This window comes from Aquarana catesbeiana, linkage group LG06, assembly GCF_042186555.1.
Source record: "Aquarana catesbeiana isolate 2022-GZ linkage group LG06, ASM4218655v1, whole genome shotgun sequence".
Lineage (NCBI taxonomy): Eukaryota > Metazoa > Chordata > Amphibia > Anura > Ranidae > Aquarana > Aquarana catesbeiana.
In genome coordinates, this window is record NC_133329.1 from 354,344,667 (window position 1) to 354,365,186 (window position 20,520).

Consider the following 20,520-nt stretch of genomic DNA (forward strand, 5'->3'; position numbering starts at 1 on the left):
CTAATGGGGTACAATGGGGTATACCCCTTTATGGCATAACAAAAACGTGGCTGAAATAAAGGTTATAGAGAGACCCTGGGAATGGGTAAGGCAAGGTATTAGCTGCCTGATTCAGTTATACAAGGGCAACCTTATGAAGTCTTTTTTTAGATCTAAGACGGGAATTTAACATATCAAACAAAGCATCTATACATACCTGCAGATTAGACATGCCATTCAAGCACAGTTCAGGTCTCAAATTATAGAGTGGACCCAGATCCCCGTACTCCTGAAAATCATCAGTCTCTACTAAAGGTCCAATTTCTAAGATGTATGCTAGTCTGGGGGAGAGAATTCTAAGCGGAGTAGGCCCTCTTAACAGTAGAGAGGGGTGGGAGAGAGACGTAGGGACAATAACTATGGCACAATGGGACAAGATCTTAGAACAAGGAGCCCTGGTCTCGATCTCCCCTCCACAGAAGCTTCCCCATCTGTTTCTAATCCATAAAGTCTACTACACCCCCCAAAAAGTGTTTAATCTTGGATGGAAACAAAATGATGAGTGCCCCAGGTGCAAGGCGACAGGAGACCTTATCCATATGGTATGGAAGTGTCCAAAACTCTTTAGATACTGGGGGGAGATAATTACTAGGATAAATAAAACCTTTAGGATCTCATTAGAACCTGAGGCCTAGACATGCCTATTAGGGTGCTTGGAGGAAGATAGAGTCCTGCCCGGTATTACTGAAGCAGTGTTGAGGTGTCTGTTCCAAGCAAGAAAATGAATTGCACAGAAATGGCAGGCTCAGACCCCCCCCCCCCCCCCCTGACGGTGGAGAATTGGATTTAAACTATCAATTCTATGGTTTGGAGCGAGAGAGTGCTGTATATTAGACAGGACAACCTCAGAAAGTTTGAGCAGATGTGGAGACCTTGGCTGCAGGAAATGGGATGTCCCATATGAGGGGATGGGGGCGAGCTGAGGAAAACTTTCTCCCGCTGGCCGACAGGCCCCCATCTCCACCTTTTCTCTTTTTTTCTCTCTCCTCTCTTTATCCTGTGGTCTTTACCATATATTTTCCATCTGTCCATGGTGAGGATCTCCTCTTTCTCTTCCGTTATAGAGACAGACAACAGACATGATGACAGGCATAGATAATGATTGTGAGATGTGTGGTAGGGGGGTGGAATTAGGTGGAGTTGGAGGAAGGGTGAGGGGATACAGAGCAATATTAATGTTTTTTGCAATATTATATGATAACTCATGACGCTGTATGTTTTTTTAACTTTTGAAAAACGTTTATGAAAAACAATAAAAAGAAAGCTTTAAAAAAAAAGAAAAAAAGAAATTTGTCTGTGAAGGTTCTCATTTTACCTGGTCATGCTATATCTAGTAGTAGATGTTCACATTCAGCTAGACTTGTTCTGTAATGTTAAAGATGTTTCATAGCTTGGACAAGCACGATAAGAGTTGACCTGAACACTTCTGTCCAAAACACATAAGCTCTTCTTTCCTCTTCTTCTTTTTTTTGCATCTTCAATAAAACGTATGTCTGGCAGTAGTTCGATACATTTAACCGTGCTTATTCTGTAATGTTGGAAACATTTCATAGGTTGTCCATGCCTCTTCTTCAGTTCCAACCAGTGTCAGAAAAATACCCCAGCATTTATATTCACACAGGTTGTACCAACATCTTGATGTAATAACATCTGCCTTTCCCATGGTGACTGGATCACAGTGTTGGTGCTACCTGTGTGGGTATAAATACAGAACTATTTTCCTGACATGCATTACAACTGAAGAAGTGGCTTGGACAACCTATGAAATGTCTTTACCATTACGGAACAAGTCCAGTTAAATGTGACTAACAACTGCTAGATATACTGTTTATTGAAAATGAAAAAAAAAAAAAGAGGAAAGGAGAGCTTATGAGTTTTTGACATAAGTGTTCCTAAAAGTCAACTGTGACCAAGCAACAACTGCTGAGATGTCTCCACCAGAATTCACATTTCCTCCAAACTGCTTTGGCCAGATTATAGTGTGGCAGTGTGACACATTGGCATTAAAGTGGTTCTAAAGATGTAGGTTTTTAGAATGCATGAAGGTAAAAAACCTTCTGTGTGCAGGAGCCTGCCCCCCCCCCCCCCCCACCAATCCCCACCAATAGTTACCTGCTCCCTCTCGATCCAGTGATGTGCACAAGAGCATCGGCTCTCTGGGGACTCTCCCTCATTTGCTGAAACAAGTGAGACAATGAGGAGAGAGAGGGGGTGGGACAGAGCCGTCACTCCATGTCTTAATAGGCACACAGAGCAATGGCTTGGGAGTGCGTCCGCTCCAGTGCCCCCATTGCAATCTGGAGCCTGGAGCACCGGCGGGGGACCTGAGAAGAAGAGGTTCTGGGATGCTCTGTGTAAAACTGCTGCACAGAGCAGGTAAGTATGACATGCTTGTTTTGTTTATTTTTATTTTAATTGTTGCCTTTAATATCACTTTAAATCAATCTGGCAGTACTCTAATAGTAGTGATCAGGTCATAACACTACATATCAGACATCTTGCATTTCTTTATCCAGTAATCTTGGTGCCCCAATTCTTCAGCCTTGCAACATTCCAAATTTCAACACTTCTGGTAGTGATGAGAGCTTACTGCAACCTTTAACCTACTGCACTTCCTGCCAGCCTAGTACCATGATGGGCATTCTCTCTGGCCAATAGGAATGTGTGGGAGGTAAGAGGGGGCCAAAGTGCGAATTTATGTTAAACACACTCTGAAATCCCGGGAAGGGCATCTAAAGATCTTCTTGGGTCCTGCATTGTTGTACTACAGCCTATTCACTATAATTTTATCACTGAAAAAAATACATTAAGCAAATAACTGGGGAGTCCAATGGCAGCAAACTGACACCCCCAATATGGCCTTATGGGGCTGGAACCCAAAACCTTTACAGAGAAATTTTGTTACTGGAGTCCCTCATAGAAATAAGAAATCCTGTGATTTCATCCATAATTGCCAGTACAACAAATGCCAGTTTGAGTGGAATTAGTTGAAGTGGCACCAACAGAAAATTCATCATGGTGTCAGGCATCGGACTGCATAACATTGTACAGCCATTGTTGTATGCCTTAAAATAAATTAAATGAATCCTACAAACTCTGATTGCATTTATATTTAATTCTACTTTTTCCCCAAGTCAGGAGCTAAAAATCCCACAGTGAGACTGGTTTCCGTAAACACAGAATCCCTCACAAGCCTAGTATTTAAGGAAATTCTTGCACCACCGGAAATTCGATCTGGGTAAGAGTGTTCATAGTACAATTAATATTATTATTTTTTTATTATTATTATTATTATTGTTATTATTTATAGAAAATTGTTCAAGCTTGGCATCTGTTTTGTTCACTACCCTGGAGCAGAATGCGATTTTAAGGCTGGGTTCACAGGACACCACATGTGATTCAGATTGGAATCACACCCCATTCCTATTCAAATCACATGCAATGTCTGTGCGATTTGAGCCATACATTTGTATGGCTCAAATCGCACCAAATCCACACAAAAAAGGTGCAGGATCCTTTTTTTTTTTTCCCCCCACGCTGGAATCAGATCGCATTTAGGTTCACACCTGAACAGTCCGATTCTGTCAATCGCACTGCATTTTGCAAACCGTTTTGGGGTGTCATTAACTTAACATTGACACCCCCTGTGGTTCACCATGCGTTTTCAATGCAGTGCGGGATATGCACAGTATTTTCTGGGGTTCCCACACTGTGTATATGTGACCCAAGCCTAAGGCCCCTTTTACACTGGGGCGGAGGGAGCATCGGCTGTAAAACTGAGCTATTTTTAGCGCCGCTTTACCGTCGTTTTAGCGGCGTATTCAGCCACTAGCGGTGCGGTTTTAACCCCCGCTGGCTGCCGAAAAAGGGTTAAAACCGCTGCTACAGCGGCGCTATGCTGGCGGTATAGCCGCGCTGCCCCATTGATTTCAATGGGCAGGAGCGGTGAATACACCGCTCCTTCACCGCTCCAAAGATGCTGTTTGCAGGAGTTTTTTTTTCTCTCCTGCCAGTGCACCGCTCCAGTGTGAAAGCCTTCGGAGCTTTCACACTGGAGACACAGCAGTTTTTAGGTCGGTTTGCAAGTGCTATTTTTAGCGCACTAGCGCCTGCAAACCGCCCCAGTATGAAAGGGGCCTAAGAGATATTTTATTTAAATCCTTACATGTTTAAATTGTAAGTAAATGTTAGCTACAAAATTCTCTTACTTTATGGCTGTTAAATTTAACACTGACAGCATTTTGTTATATTTGGTCAGTAAGTGCAAAATAATATTCAGGTTTGAAATTCCGAATCATCCTTTGTCCTCCACACAGTTCTTGTGTTATCTCAAGTAGTCAAATTAGCCCTCCTAGTTCCTGGAACCACAGAATGAGTGGTCTCTATGTTGTGGAGAAAATGATAGGAAGTGGAATTGAGTAGTTTAGCAAAAAGACGCTGGGCAGGGCTGACACCCCTCAGCCCACAAAAATGCTTTGTGTTGTCAGCCAATAACACAACCTAGGAGCTGAGTGCATTTTTGGCAGATCAACCGGCACTGTTCTGTACTTGTTGGGTCATTAAAGGGATCAAACATGGGAGAATATGTATGTATTGCAGAAATGTGCTGTGTATTTTTTGTCTGCTCAGATACACACTGTTTTTAAGAAAATATATCAGAGTTTGTAACATTCCCTACAGTCCCTACAACATGTCCACATGTACTAGAGATGTAATATGTTCCATAGCTAATCAAGCTCCAGAGCAACTTTTACATTTCAGCTTTTGCCTTTACTTTGGTTAATGAAAGTGATCCCCATATTTCTTTTTTGAGGAAGCAAACAACATTTTCTTTTCGTTAAACAGCCTTCCAAGACTTATTTAATTTTCTATTTAGGAAACACAAGTGTTCTGTACTTAGATACCAAGAACTAACACAGACCCATAGTTAATAGGAAAAATCATAATAAAATGCTGTGAAAAAGTATTTGCCCCCTATTTGATTTTTTTTTTTTTTTTTTGCATATTTGTCACACTCAAATGACTCAGATCATCAAACAAATTCAATTATTACACAAAGATAACACGAGTAAATACAAAATGCAGTTTTTAAATGATGGTTTCATTTATTAAGGCAAAAAAAGCCATCCAAACCTGCCTGGCTTTTTGTGAAAAAGTAATTGCCCCCTAAACCTAATAACTGGTTGTGCCACCCTTGGCGGCAACAACTCCAATCAAGCGTTTGCGATAACTGGCAATGAGTCTTTCACATTGCTGTGGAGCAATTTTGGCCCACTCTTCTTTGCAGAATTGTTTTAATTGTTTTAATTCAGCCACATTGGAGGGTTTTCCAGCATGAACAGCCTGTGTAAGGTCACGATACAGCATCTCAATTGGATTTAAGTCCGTTCTTTGGCTAGGCCACTCCAAAACCTAAATTTTGCTTTGTTTGAACCATTTTGAGGTGGACTTGCTGTTGCGTTTCAGATTATTGTCTTGCTACATAACCCAAGTGCACTTGAGCTTGAGGTCACAAACTGATGGCTGGACATTCTCCTTTAGGATTTTCTGGTAGAGCTCAGAATTCATGGTTCCATCAATTTTGGTAAGTCGTCCAGGTCCTAAAGCTGCAAAGTAACCACAGACCATCACATTCTTATAGTTGAATCATGAACACTGATCTTACCTAAGGCAAGTGAAGCATACAGATCTTTTAGATGTTGTTCTGGCTTCTTTTATGCCCTCCTGGATGAGTCGTTGTCATGCTCTTGGAGTAATTTTTGTAGGCCATCCACTCTTGGAAGGTTCACCACTCTTCCAAGTTATCTCCATTTGTGGATAATGGCTCTCCCCATGGTTCACTGGAGTTCTAAAGCCTTAGAAATGGCTGTGAAACCCTTCCTAGACCAATGCATGTACATTACTTTGTTTCTAATTTGTTCTGTTCTTGAATTTTTTTAGATTGTGGCATGATGTGTGGCTTTTTGTGATCTGTTAGTGTGCTTCACTTTGTCAGACAGCTTCTATTTATGTGATTTCTTGATTCAACAGGTCTGGCAGTAATTAGGCCTGGGTGTGGCAAATTAAATTTAACTCAGCTTTCCAAAAAAATTGTGGTTAATCACAGTCCATTCATGATTCAGCATGAGAGGGGGCAATTACTTTTTCACATAGAGCCAGGCAGGTTTGAACAGCTTTTCCCTTAATAAATAAAATAATAATGCAAAAACTGTATCTTGGATTTACTCGGGTTATCTTTGTGTAATATTAAAATTAGTTTGATCATCTGAATCATTTAATTGTGAGAAATATGCAAACAAAATTAAAAAACAGGAAGGGGGCAAATACTTTTTCACAGTGCTGTACTTGACAGTTATACATACTCAGGAGCTGAGAGGCAGCATGTGAGACCTTGCAGTTGATAGAATAGAGGCTTTTCAACTTTAAGACTTCAGGTGGCTTCTGATCACTGTCTGAAAAATCAGACTTAGTCCCGGTTCACACTTGTGTGATGTGGGAACCCTGCAAATCCACTGCGGGTTCCCGCATCACACCCGACTCGCAAGGCAGTTCACACTGCCATATGCGAACTGCAGGGAGTGTCAATACAATAATAATGACACCCCCATTTTAGCTTGCATATTGCACTACGAACTTACAGTTCAGACATGAATTGGATCGCATGGGTGTTCACACCCATGCGATCCGATTCTGGTGCGGACCAAAAGGGTTGAGGTCAGGACTCAGGCCAGTCAAGTTCCTCCACCCCAAACTCACTCATCCATGTCTTAATAGACCTTGCTTTGTGCACTGGTGCGCAGTCATGTTGGAACAGGAAGGGGTCATCCCCAAACTGTTCCCACAAATTTGGGAGTATGAAATTGTCCAAAATGTCTTAGTATGACGGTGCCTTAAGCGTTCCATTCACTGGAACTAAGGGGCCAAGTCCAACCCCTGAAAAACAACCCCACACCATAATTCCCCCTCCACCAAATGTTTTGGACCAGTGCACAAAGCAAGGCCTTCTCGTCCAACATCAGTGCCTGACCTCACAAATGCGCTTCTGGAAGAATGGTCAGACATTCCCATAGACACACTCCTAAACCTTGTGGACGGCCTTCCCAGAAGATTTGAAGCTGTTACAGCTGCAAAGGGTGGGCCAACTCAATATTGAACCCTACGGACTAAGACTGGGATGCCATTAAAGTTTATGTGTGTGTAAAGGCGGGCGTCGCAATACTTTTGGTAATATAGTGTATATATTTATATATAATGAATAACAGTTCATTTGGTAAATGCTGTGAATCAAACAGTTGCCTTTTTTTTTTTTTTACTTTTTTTTCCTTCCTTTAATACATCTCAATGATGCTGAACTCCTGCAACCTTCTTGAGATATTTCCTAGCTATGTGCATGCATGCCAATGATGGCTGCACTGCATTTCTCTGGGGCAGGGAGGAAGGTTCTAATGACAACAGTAGACCATACCTGTGCAGGGTGTGCTGAAATGCCACTTGTGGTTTTTATTGGAAGCTTATGTGACAGAGTGACAACACAGGACAGCAATTGGGAGACAGAGATAGAGCGTTGTCACCCTATAACAGGAATGTTTATAGTGCAAAAAAATAAAACCCGCAGAAATACCACCAAAAGAAAGCTCTATTTGTGGGGGGAAAAGGACATATATTTTGTTTAGGTACAATGTCGCACGACCGCGCCATTGTCAGTTAAAGTGACACGTTTTGCAAAAAAATGGCCTGGTCAGGAAGGGGGTAAATCCTTGCGGTCCTTAAGTGGTTAAACTATAGCAATCCTTCTGAATTGGCTTTTGACTCTGAATGTTCAGGGTGTAAATTATTACTATAATGATGTATCCTCTGAAGCTATTTATTTAACTTTGATAACAGTTTATAAAGATTTTAGTTTTATTTTTTTAACTATATATGCATCACAACTGTACCACTGTTTGTTAATTTAATGATTATTTAAAAAACAATCAGCTGATATGTAGGGTTTTAACATATTGTTAATAAACAATGATGGTTTGTGTAAAATAATATTAAATACTGACAGAAAACCAAGAGTAACTGGGAGTGATATGAAACTGTACAATAGCAGATAGAACAAATAAAACTGTTATCGTGCACCCTCTACTGGTGAAAAGAGTAAACTGCATCCTATCTAGCTATCTATCTCAGCCATACACTGTTACAACAAACATTGAAAATCAATCAGTACAATGTAACATATTCTAATGCTTCTTTGTGATGATTTCAGTGACCATTACATATGTGGAATGAACTGGGTGACAGATCAGAGATTGGCAGTTCAGTGGCTGAAAAGAATCCAAAATGTTTCTGTTCTTGTCATATGTGACCATGCAAATGCTTCTACAAGCTGGAACTGTTCAACGGTATGTTAGGTTCTATTTGTTATCACTCTATTATAAAGGCAAATGACAACTAAAGCTGATAGCTCAGATTTAGGTGGTTCTGATGTTGGAGGACTGAATGACATCTTCATGTATGTCATGGGTATTGTGCCAGCAGCAACCAACAGCAGACACAAAAGAGAACCTGTGATGCAAAAAAAAAAAAAAAAAGGTGCAGGCCCAAACACCAACCCAACACCACCCCCCGGGGTGCCGTCATTTTTTTTTTTTTGGTCTGGGCCTGGTTCGCATGTCCTTGCTGGAATGCAGATTAAAGGGGATTTTGTGTGTGTGTGTGTGTGTGTGTGTGTGTGTGTGTGTGGTTTATATGTGTATTAATGTGTTGATCATGTTTTATGTATTTTTTCCACTTAACAGCCCATTTATGAGGAGAGCCATACCGGCTGGGTCGGAAATGTAAGTAGTGTTATATTAGTTAGTCATATATATAATTCACAACATTCTCCTTGCCTTTGTTGTTAATAAATGCTGTCTGTTTAGTGTTATTAATGAGGAGGTCCAGCCCCCCCATCAAAAAATTAAGTCAGCAGCTACAAATAGCTGTAGCTGCTGACTTTTAATATTCGGACACTTACCTGTCCAGGAATCCCGCGATGTCGGCACCCCAGCTGATATTCCAATTGGCTCTTAGGTGCTGCTGCCACCACTCGTGGTAAGGGAAACCGGCAGTGAAGCCTTTCGGCTTCACTGCCAGTTCCCTGCTGTGCGAAGTGTGCTGCGCTTTCAAACTGGCGTGGCGGCAGAGGAAGGAGGAGAGGGGCTGAACTTCCTGCAGAGCAGTCTGCTGAGAGGTCTCCCGGAAGTGGGGGTGGGTACCTGTCAAAAACGGGTAATTCCCCCCCCCCCAAAGGGTGCCAAATGTGACACCAGAGGGGCAAGAAAGCAAACGAGTGGAGCTTCCCCTTTTGGGTGGAGCTCCACTTTAAGTTCTTTCTCTCCTGACATGAAGTGAAGGGAAACCACCCCTAAAACATCTAATAGAGGATCTAACCCTTGCCACTTCAAACAGATACAAAAAAACAAAAAGTTTTAGCTGGAGTTGGGCTTTTATGACCTTCTTTTTTCTGACTCTTCAGCTTGAGAGATCAAATAAAGTCTATGTATAAAAGGATATGTATAAGAGAGCGTATTGGATCACAATTATACAGCATATAAAGGAAAACAATATTGCATCGTATGTCCAAAAATGTATCAAGTTTTTTTTTTTTTCCTGCACAATTTTACCTTGTGCCATAACGTCTCTGCAGCCGGGCCGCGGCTGGCGACATAACATTGCAAGGCAGGCGGGCGAGCGGCTGAGAGAACCTAGTAGATCAGAGAGGCATGTGGGTGGGGGGGATGTGAGAAGCGGACTGGCGAGCAGAGATGACATCATCTCTCTCCGCCCGCCTAGCATCACTGCTCTTCTGTCCTCACAGCGTGCGGAATGTTCAGGACTTGATTGCTTATGTCCAAATCCGTACACAAAAATACAAAAAGTGAACTGCAAGAGTTCAACAAAATTGTCAAATGAAATATTTTTTTCTAACTACAGTATTGTATACCACAATTAGGAGTTCTCAGGACAGTTAGGGGGGTTCATATAGAGTGTCTGAGACACTATGTAGAATTCCTTTGTGCTTCCACTTGGTGTGGGTGCAAGATTCATGTATCGGTTGTAAAAAGGGGAAAATGAATTTGTGGTAGGCAAAACAAGTGGAGGGTTACTAAGTCTTGAGTGTACATATGGACAATTGTGTTTCCTCCTATGGCTGTCGCAGTCACACAGACAGTGCAGGGGCAGAGGAGTTTTGAAGCTGGGTGGGGGTATTCACTGACACTAGTTGCCCGATCAGGTCTGCTACCTTTGTGATTCACAGCATGCATGGGTGGATCCTTAGCCAATGGACAGCCTGCTTTTGGCTATAGAATCTACCCACTGTCTGCTGTCACTCAAGGGAACTAGTGTTTTTGCCTAGCCTGAGCGGTGCACACATCCACTTTTCAGGTCACAGGATAACTAGTGTCTCGGCTTCCTCATCAGGCAGCAAATATGTTGCTTGCTACACCACGTACAGAGACAGGCACTCTGCTGTCTCTGTATGTCAATCTAGGGTTGGTCCTAGTTTCAATATCTATGAACTGGAGGTCGGTATTTTTTAATTTGGTGCATTAACCACTTCACGCCCACGCTATAGCCAAAAGACAGCTACAGCGCAGGCTTGGATTGACGGGAGGGCGTCTATGTATGTCCTCCCATCCTTGCGCAGCCCAGGGCACAGGTGGCGCGCTCTGCGATCACGAGTCCTTGGGACTCGGCTGATCACAGATGGGCATAAAAGGCTAATCCCGGCCCTTTGCCACGTGATCAGCTGTTGGCAATGACAGCTGACCACATGATGTAAACAGCGTGAGGGGAAAAAAAGATGATTACCGGCTTGTGTAAATCAGACATCGGTCCCACACAGTGACAGTCATTGCTGCTAAGCAGTGGCCACCAGTGCCACCTACCAGTGCCCTTCAGTACTGCCCACCAGTGCCACATATGAGTGCCCATCAGTTCTGCCAATCAGTGCCTATCAGTGCCACCTATAACTACCCATCAGTGCCGCCTATCAGTGCCCATAAGGGCAGCCTCATCAGCGCACATCCATGAAGGCGTAAAATTACCTGATTGCAAAATTTTATAACAAACTATTAAAACTGTCAAAATTTTCCATCTTTTTTTGTTTAGCAAAAAAATAAAAAACCCAATGGTGATTAAATGCCTCCAAAAGAAAGCTCTATTTGTGTGAAAAATATGATAAAAATGTCATATGGGTACAGTGTAGCATGACCCCACAATTGTCATTCAAAGAGTCACAGCACTGAAAGCTAGAAATTGGCCTGGGCAGGAAGGGAAAGTGGGTATATGTTCCCAGCAAGCAAGTGGTTAATAGCAACACTTTATAAAAGTAGTGCTATTAAGAACTATCTGAATCTGTTGCACATGTCGGTAAAGCTACCAAAAAAGGAGGCAAGGATTTTTTAATCTGGCACAAGCCATTTCGAAGGTGCCATCGTTCCAGAAAAGTGTCATTAGGGATTTACTGAATTCCCTTGAGTGTGCATTGGGACAGGCAGTGTACAGGGCAGAGACTATTAGTGGCATATAAAGCAGTGAATGTCACATTAACCAAAAATTTACTGCAGATGAATGAATTACTGTAATTCAAAACACATGCAGCAGGAACAGGGGCGGACTGACAACTCATAGGGCCCCAGACAATAGGAGATTATGGGGCCCCCGGGCTTGCTGATGGCCGCCACGTGGGTTTTCTGATTCCTGACTGGCCAAGTCAGCTGATTAAATAAAACCCCCAAATGGATTCTTCCATCTACTCATTTGAGGCATATTAATGAATCCTCCCTGATGTGCTATTGTGTTCTGATAGTGGGACTCCTCTGATCAATTGGCTTTCTTAGGTAAATCTGCATAATAATAATAACCATAATTTAAATAATATGTAAACCCAGCTGTTCATATTCCTGATATGTGCCTGCTGTACCATATACTTGTATGAAAAAGTATCCTGTTTTATATGTACTGCTCCTTTTGCGGGAAACTCTTGGTCTTCCTGCCAGTCCCTCTGCTTTCCTATTAAAAACTGACCACACTAGGCATAGGAGCACACTGTGGTCAGTTCTCTATCTGTGCTGGGAACTCGGCCTCCTCTCCTCCACAAGCAATTTTCAAGGCAGATTGCGGGAAAGTGCTGTAAAAGAGACAATTGCCATGCTTATACAGGTTTTAATGCTCCCATGTGGAAAGCAATCCATGCTGATGTCACTGTAGCAATGTTCTCTAACAAGAAGTCAAACAGCAAGACTGTCTGTGCACTACAAAAATAAGGCAGTGCACTGGGTAACAACAATTTATCTTGCTCTGTCGCCTAAAAGACTGCAGTCATTATTTGTAAGTAAAAGATTTTTCTTTCTTTCTTAGTTTGGGCCCAGCGATCCCTACTTCACATCAGGGACCAAATATTACAAGATCATTAGCAATGCAGATGGTTACAAGCATGTGCACTCCTTTGAATCAAGGGTAAGTCAAATGAGCCATACGAGGTCGTTTCTGGAATAGTTTACATACAAGTTTATACTCGGCATAGTTTCAGATTATGTGCAGCTACTATTTTTTACTGGAGTGTGAACTGCAACACCCTCTACATTCAGCTGAAAGGAAGTTTCTAATTTCTGATGAAGTGGAGCGTTGGGGGGACAATGCTGAATATACTGTAGCTTCTTAGTTTTGTTGTCTAGAACTCATTGGCTGATCTTCTTGTAGATATCTTGACGCAATAGCTGGAATCAAATAAAGAAAGTGTACAAATGTCAAACTCCAAATAAGTGGAAAACCAGGATAAAGGAAATAGGATGATCTTGACTGATTTGATCGAGGGCAAAATACAACAAGTAATGAAGATAGCTGTGGCTAGAGAAATGGTTACTCAATGGGGAGGAGCAGAGTCATTGTGGTAAAACAGATTTTGGCACCGGTAAAATTGGCCAAAGCAGAAACTCTCAACTCCACTCATTGAGCTTCTTAGGTGAAATATGTTTGGGAAAAACAACTATCTACTCTTATTGTAAAGCGCTGCATAAACTGTTGGCGCTATATAAATCCTGTATAATAATAATAATTTTTATTTTTTAGAGGGTGTGTTTCTATGTGCGTGTGAGGGTGGGGGTGTATTTAGAGTAGTTTACAAGCAAAGAAAGTTCTCTACCTCCTTATTCTTCTCTGGCTTGCAGAACGAGTAATAGCTGGGAGTGTCTTAGCAACATCCTAGCAACAAGGCAGGACAGGATGAAGCCATCTCTGGACATTTTTGGCATACTCTGAGAGATCGGTAAATGAGAGATCGGTAAATGGCCCATACCTAGAGAATGGGCATTATCCAACTTTAGTCAAAGCTGGGCAATTTTTTTTTTTTTTTTATCGACAGGCACTCCCTTACCTGCATAGGCAGGTTGTTTGGTAAAGGTGAACTAACCCTTTAAGATCCAACAGCATTAGTATCTTTGTCATGTTTGGATTCACTTACTTTATACATAAATAAACTTTTGATACAGATCTTTGTCTGTGTGCCAGCTCCTTTTTATCTTGAATTTAGCAGTTTAATTTATTTCATTTATTGTTATTTATGTTTTTTTTTCTTTTTTGTGTGTTCATTTGGTTGTAATTTCTGTATTGTAACTTTGCATGTTTTTATTTTCTTAGGTTTTTGGTTTTCTATTTCTGTGAATAATAGGGCTAATGAGAGGCAGTATAATTGAAAGCAGCTTCCATAACCCTCAGAAGAAAATTTAAGCCAAATGCATCCATCAAAATCGAATCTAAAAAAAAATCTAAAATGGCCTTAATTTTGCATTTCTACTGCATCTAATGCATTTTGCCAAAAATGCAAAATTTTGTTAAAATCTAAAGATTTTTTTCATGAGATTTCAGAGAAATTAGAGCTTTCAATTTCACTGATCCCTATTAGTCAATAATGAATAAGTAGTGAAGTGTAAATGCATAGGAAGGGAATTCCACGGTATTAGAGATGCTCTTTAGAAAATTTTTAGCTATTCACGTGAACAAGTGGAGGTGGAGAGGACAGCCCTTTGAGTGTTTTTGGTGATGTTGGGAATAGACATTGTGCATGAGCTCTGAAGTATGTACAAAAATGTAAATTAAAGTGTTACTAAACCCACAACAGTAAAATCAGTCTGTATATGCAGTGAAGCATGCTTGTTATACTCGCTGTGGAGCCTAAGGGGTTAATCCTCTGCATTGTGTAAAAAGACTGTTTGATCCTGTCTTCTCTGATCCTCTCCTCCTTCCCCTGTCTCCAATATATTTCCTTGATAATATAGAGCCAGGGGACATGCTGCACATGCTCAGTTTGGAGTGTATTGAGAGTTTTATTTTTCTTGGGCGGGTGCATGTGATTGACACAGGACTGTCCAGATAGAGGGTCAGGGGTCCTGCATCCTGATAAAACAGTCAGAGTAGAATGAAAACTTCTCCTACAAGCTTTAACCAGACACTGATAGAAGTCACAAGACTGCTATATACTGCTGATGAGAAAAGGTATTTAGCAGTTTATATTTACTAAAATAATTGCATTTCCATGTTCTGTGTACTGTGGGATACCAGATACTGTATGGTGAATGCAGGGTCCTGGGTTTGGTAACATATTAAGTGTAGTAATTTGAACATAAATCTATGGTTGAGAAAAGGTCAGTGAGGGAACTGGCAGCATGGGACAGCAGATGAGATTTTATGGAAAGTGTAGATACACGAGCAGAATTTACAGTCGATACATCTTATTAGCGGGAGACCAGATAGGAGGATGGCTGGAGCTACATGAGAATTTTTTTTATCAGTTCATTCCTTCTACTAAATGTGCTAGTAGTAGTTTTGATCAAATGGTGGTTTCAATCAGCCGCAAAGAAATGCAACCAAAATTTCCCCAATTGAAAATGCAGCAAAATCCAGTAACCTGCTGTCATTTTTTTACCAATTTCAATTCCATCTTTTAATCAACTTATTGTCCAGTTCCAATTTCACAATAGGCCAAATTCTGGTGGATGAGATAACCCATGGATAGTAGATTGCTTAGTTTCTGGACAATACTTTTGATCATATTTACCTTTCCCAGTGGTTGAACGTTACTGAAACTTGCCTGTGTATTGCCAGTTTTGTGATTAATCACTAGTAATTTTAGTAACATCACTGAGAAACTAAAAATTGCCTGTCTGAACTTTTAAAAGAGAACTTTGTTTTTCTCTTCTCATTTACTGGGGACAGTTTAGAACTCTGGAGTACATGGATTTGTACCCCTAATAAAATCTTAGGTATTATGTGGGTAACAAAATTACCATTTTTCTATTCACCCCTCTGGCACACCTATTCCATCATTTCACATCTGTTTAAATTTATTTTGACTTTTTTTTTTTTTAATGAATTAGTTTGTTTCACTTTTTGTTGTTTTCTAGGAGGGAGTTGCGGTAACTAAAGGAAATTATGAAGTGACCAGTATTGCCAAAATAACAGATGGTTACATGTGAGTACATCTTATTCTGCAGGAGGGTTTTGCTAATTTTGTAACTCTGTAGAAATTGACACTGTGTTTCTAAGGGTTACAGATGTTTTTACTCTATTTCTCTAACAAGGACCATGTAAATCCACATGCAAGCTTGCTCTTTATTTTAAAGAAATATCTGCTAAAAATAATAATAAAATAAATCTAATATATGCTTTCCTATGCCTGTTGGTATATTGCTAAATAATAAGTGATTCATAAAATACCACATCCATGCTGCTGTTTTGGTCCCCTTTTTTTAGCTGGCAGTTTTGACATGCCATCTCACTTCCTGGTTGAATGAGATCCTCCCCACCTAACATCTTGCACATCATCTCACCTCTTTCCTGAGAGCCCAGGTAGTCATGGACTCTCCCCCTGTAGTTTTCCAGGCTCTAGATGATTGCATGATCACACTGCCTTGGTTCTCTGTGGACGTTCTTGCTAGTCATGATGAGCATAATGAAATCAGCACACTAACACCCACTGAAGAGATTGACAGCGCTGTTGAAGCCCACAAATGGCCTACCATTAGAACCACAGAAGAAGGAGCAGTAGTTGTCACATGACCAATACTTTCTTCTTTAAAGCTAACATTTTTTTTTTCTTTTATAACTACATAAAGCAAGGTGTGCAGGGAGGGGAGGGAAATAGGCTAGTGCACCTCATTAAATTCTGAACTTGGGATTTTATTGTAAAGTAAAATGTGGACTGATTTTTTTTTTCTGAGGAGCATGTGACTTGTAGGGTGGTTCATCATATATTGCTGGCAGATGCAACCAGGTTATTGTGATTCCAGCAGTCATATTGTGTGCAAATGTAAAGCTCCACAAGCCGGCAGATTACATATGATATTGGGTCAAACTCCTAAACATAGAGTAGGGTCAGAAGGACACAGCAATATAAACACTGATGATAAAGGGGAATGATGAGAAAGGTATTTAACCCTGAACTTCAGCATATTTGTTTTTTGATATACTAAAAATGATTAGAAAATGTTGCTATTTGTGTCACAGATGGGGAGACCCTGTGCCCACCAATAAGTGAAGGTAGAATTGAAGAATGGAAAGCTTTCCTGCAGGGACAAAATCATCAATACGTATCTGGCAGAGTTTCTGTACCTACCTTACAGCATCCAAGACTAAAAAGAAAATGTCTGTCTTTAAATATAATTGCGATAAAGAACTCTTGGCAGATATAGCACAGTTAGAAAGTGTAATAAAGTAACTTCTCTGAAGTTCTCTCCTGACAAAACAAAACCATAGTAAATGGAAAATTGACAGCAATCGCACCTTAAAAAACACAAGACATTCCTGAAAATCTGGTCCCCTTTGATGTCATACACCCAACCTAACCTGAAAGCTCTTACCTTTTGAATTACTAACACTGGTACCTGGTCTATCTTGCTACTTTATCCTCTAAACTTCTATGGTTCATTAAGCCCTGGGAATGCCAAAATGTAATAATGATTTTGCTAAATGTAATAATGATTTTGCTGATAATTATCGATTGATATTTCAAATGTCCACTCTTTTGATGACAAAGGAATCTTCATATGTGGCACATGTGGCTTTCAATTTGCAAAGTAATAGGTTTGTAATTAACAACTAACACTGAGTTTTTCAAATGTGACAAACCTTGTATTTTTTGTGCATTCTTGTTGCAGGAAAAATCTTTTCTGGGGCATTTAAACCTTCTTTTCTTTTGTATTTGTATTGAAAACCCAATATACACAAAATCTAACAAGAAAGTGTAGTAAAGTAAAATGTAGGCTTTAATAATTCTTCAGACTGGGCTATTGATTCCAAAATGCAGGCCCTGACTCCAGCACATCATTTGTTTATGATGCGTCCTATAAGAGCATATGTAACAGAGCTTAATGAAGATATTTGGTGGCAATAATTATAATTTTTTTTTTTAAAAGCATTTTTTCAGCAACCTGTACAAAGTAGTGGATGGCTAAAAACAGTCAAATATGAATCACTGAAATTATAGATAAAATATATTTTAAATAGTCATTGTGTAATTATTTGTATTTCAGGTTCTATATAAGTAATGATGGAGGGTACCCATCAAAACGACACCTTTACAAGTAAGAGAAAATGCTAGCAGATATACCAGTGTTTCTTTTTTTCAGATTTGTCAGAGAGTTAATAACATTAAAACTGTTCTTTTCTTGAAGGGAAGACAATACGCAAATATAGTAGCTGCTTTTACTTAATTGCTTTTAAGGTTGCATGTTACCGGGCTGTCGTCTTGATCCTGGCTTCAATAGTCGGGGACCTGGAACAAATATTTAGGTCAGCAGGGGCATCTCAGGATGAGTGGACTAATCCAAAAAAATGTGAGGTCAAATGTGCGCATGGTAAATTGTGGGTGAAGCAAATGTGTAATTTCATTTGGTGAGGTTAAATAGTGAGAGTATCAGTAAAAAAAAGGAACAACGGGCATGCTTTGATGAAGTATGAGTTGCAAAATGGTTATCAACCATCAGCTGTCTAACTCCACCACCACTTACAATTAAAGCGTTTGTTACCCCAAAACTTCATATTCCTGATATGAGCCTGCTGTACCATGTACTTGTATGAGAAAGTAACCTGTTCTCTTTGTATTGCTTCCTTTATGTGAAATCCCTGGTGATACTGCCAGTCCCTCTGCTTTTCTATTAAAAACAGACCATACTAAGTAGCACACCGTGGTCAGTTCTCTAGCTATGCTGTAGAAGGCATGCAGTTAAAAAATATATCAGAGGATAGGTTCCCTTAGACTGCCATTACCTTTTTTTATTTTTTTGTTCAAACTGAATTTAGTTGTTCATGCTTTTTATTTTTGTAATTTTCATTTTTGCTGATGTTGACCAATGTTTGGTTCTTGCAGCACAAATGGGCTAAAAGGAGTTGAGAAACTTTATTTACAAAATGTGAATATTCACTTATATTTTCTAATCGTGTATAATATTGGATATTAACCGGTTCAATACAGGGCATTTTCACCCCCTTCCTTCCCAGGCCAATTTTTAGTTTTTAGCGCTGTCGCACTTTAAACGACAATTGCGCAGTCGTGCGACGTTGTACCCAAAAAAAATTGACGTCCTTTTTTCCCCACAAATAGAGCTTTCTTTTGGTGGTATTTGATCACCTCTGCGGTTTTTATGCTTTGCGCTATAAACAAAAGAAGAGCGACAATTTTGAAAAAAACACAATATTTTTTACTTTTTGCTGTAATAAATATCCCAATTTTAAAAAAAAAAACACATTTTATCCTCAGTTTCGGCCGATACGTATTCTTCTACATATTTTTGGTAAAAAAAATCGCAATAAGCATATATTGATTGGTTTGCGCAAAAGTTATAGCGTCTACAAAATACGGGATAGATTTATGGCATTTTTTAAAAAAAATTATTTATTTATTTTTTTTACAAGTAATAACGGCAATCGCGATTTTTTTTTTTTTCGTGACTGCGACATTATGGCGATCACATCGGACACTTTTGACACATTTTTGGTACCATTCACATTTATACAGCGATCAATGCTATAAAATTGCACTGATTACTGTGTAAATGTGACAGGCAGTGAAGGGGTTAACCACAAGGGGTTAAGTATGTTTCCTAGGGAATGATTCTAACTGTAGGGGGAGGGGACGTACAAGGGGAGGAGACCGATCAGTGTTCCGCTGTACTGGGAACACATATCGCTCTCCTCTGAACTGACAGGACGTGGGTCTGTGTGTTTACACACACAGATCCACGGTCTGGCCCGGTTAACGGGCAATCGCGGGTGCCCGGCGGACATCGCGGCCGCCGGGCACACGCACCGGGTCCCGAGCAACCCGGCGGCGCTCGCGCCCCCTAGACGGCCGGGAATCCCAGGCCGTCATATGACGTCCACCCAGGATGGGAGATCCCATCTGTGGACATCATTTGTCTATGGCCCGGTGCTGAAGTGGTTAAAAGTGAATAGGGATTTACCTTTTCACATGACTGGCTAATTGAATTTGCGCACTTTTTTTTTTTTTTTTTGAAGAATTTCAACTCCTTTTAGAAAAACGAACATTAGTAATGATGGTCTAAATATGTTTCCTTCTTAAAGCGGAGTTCCACACAAAAATGGAACTTCTGCTTTTCAGAACACTCCCCCCCCTTCGGTGTCACATTTGGCACCTTTCAGGGGGGAGGGGGGTGCAGATACCTGTCTAAGACAGGTATTTGCACCTACTTCCGGCATAGACTCCCATGGGAGTCTATGCCTCTTCCCGTCCCCACCGCGCTGTCTGCTGGGAACACATAGCTCCCAGGAGAGAGCGGGGACCACTTGGGACGGTGTGGGTGAACCCCCGCTTTAAGACTGAAGTTGTGTCAAAGGAATCTTTTCAGCCTCTAAAAGGTTTCTGCATTTCCTGCCTTAGATATCTGAGATGATTGCAGAAAGATATGTTATAAATTTATCTGTCATTCTCACTTCTCTTTTACAGGTTAAATTTGAATGGCCCTTATAGTCCACAATGTATTACCTGTAACCTGCGTTCTGATAGATGCCATCACTACTCTGTGTCATTTAGTACCAATGGAAAGTATTATGCTCTATACTGCAATGGTGAGTATGGATAATTAGTGGTTGGAATATGGCCAATGTTATTATTGTTTACAGTTTGAATACACATTGTGGAGGCCTACAGGCTGATGTCAAATTTGTGCTTCACTTCTACCCCCAGACTTGAAATATATTTGCCAATAAAATAAAATTAGTCCACAAAACTAGACATGTGCAATTTGTTTTGCTCCAAATTTGTTTTTCGTCAAAATTCGGCAAATTCGTTAATTCCAAAAAATATTTGCAAATATTCGAAAAATTCGACTTAACGAAAGATCGTTTAACTCGTTTTTTCTAAAACGAAAATTCGAAAAACCAAATATTCGAAAAGCCAAAAATTTGGAAATCCAAAAATAAGAATGAGACTTA

General features: G+C 40.4%; 1 protein-coding gene across 2 annotated transcripts in view; it reads left to right on the forward strand.

Annotated features, from left to right (window-relative positions):
• DPP4 (dipeptidyl peptidase 4) overlaps positions 1–20,520 on the forward strand; it is a 198,209-nt gene that overhangs the window by 133,005 nt on the left and 44,684 nt on the right. For both annotated transcript variants that reach the window (XR_012245013.1, XM_073634044.1), the window contains exons 11-17: positions 3,174–3,277; positions 8,294–8,429; positions 8,826–8,864; positions 12,433–12,531; positions 15,474–15,541; positions 17,601–17,651; positions 20,033–20,154. Coding sequence is in view for 1 of the 2 variants with exons in the window: in XM_073634044.1 (XP_073490145.1) it covers positions 3,174–3,277; positions 8,294–8,429; positions 8,826–8,864; positions 12,433–12,531; positions 15,474–15,541; positions 17,601–17,651; positions 20,033–20,154 (619 nt within the window). In the remaining variant the exon portion in view is untranslated. The remainder of the gene's footprint in view (positions 1–3,173; positions 3,278–8,293; positions 8,430–8,825; positions 8,865–12,432; positions 12,532–15,473; positions 15,542–17,600; positions 17,652–20,032; positions 20,155–20,520) is intronic.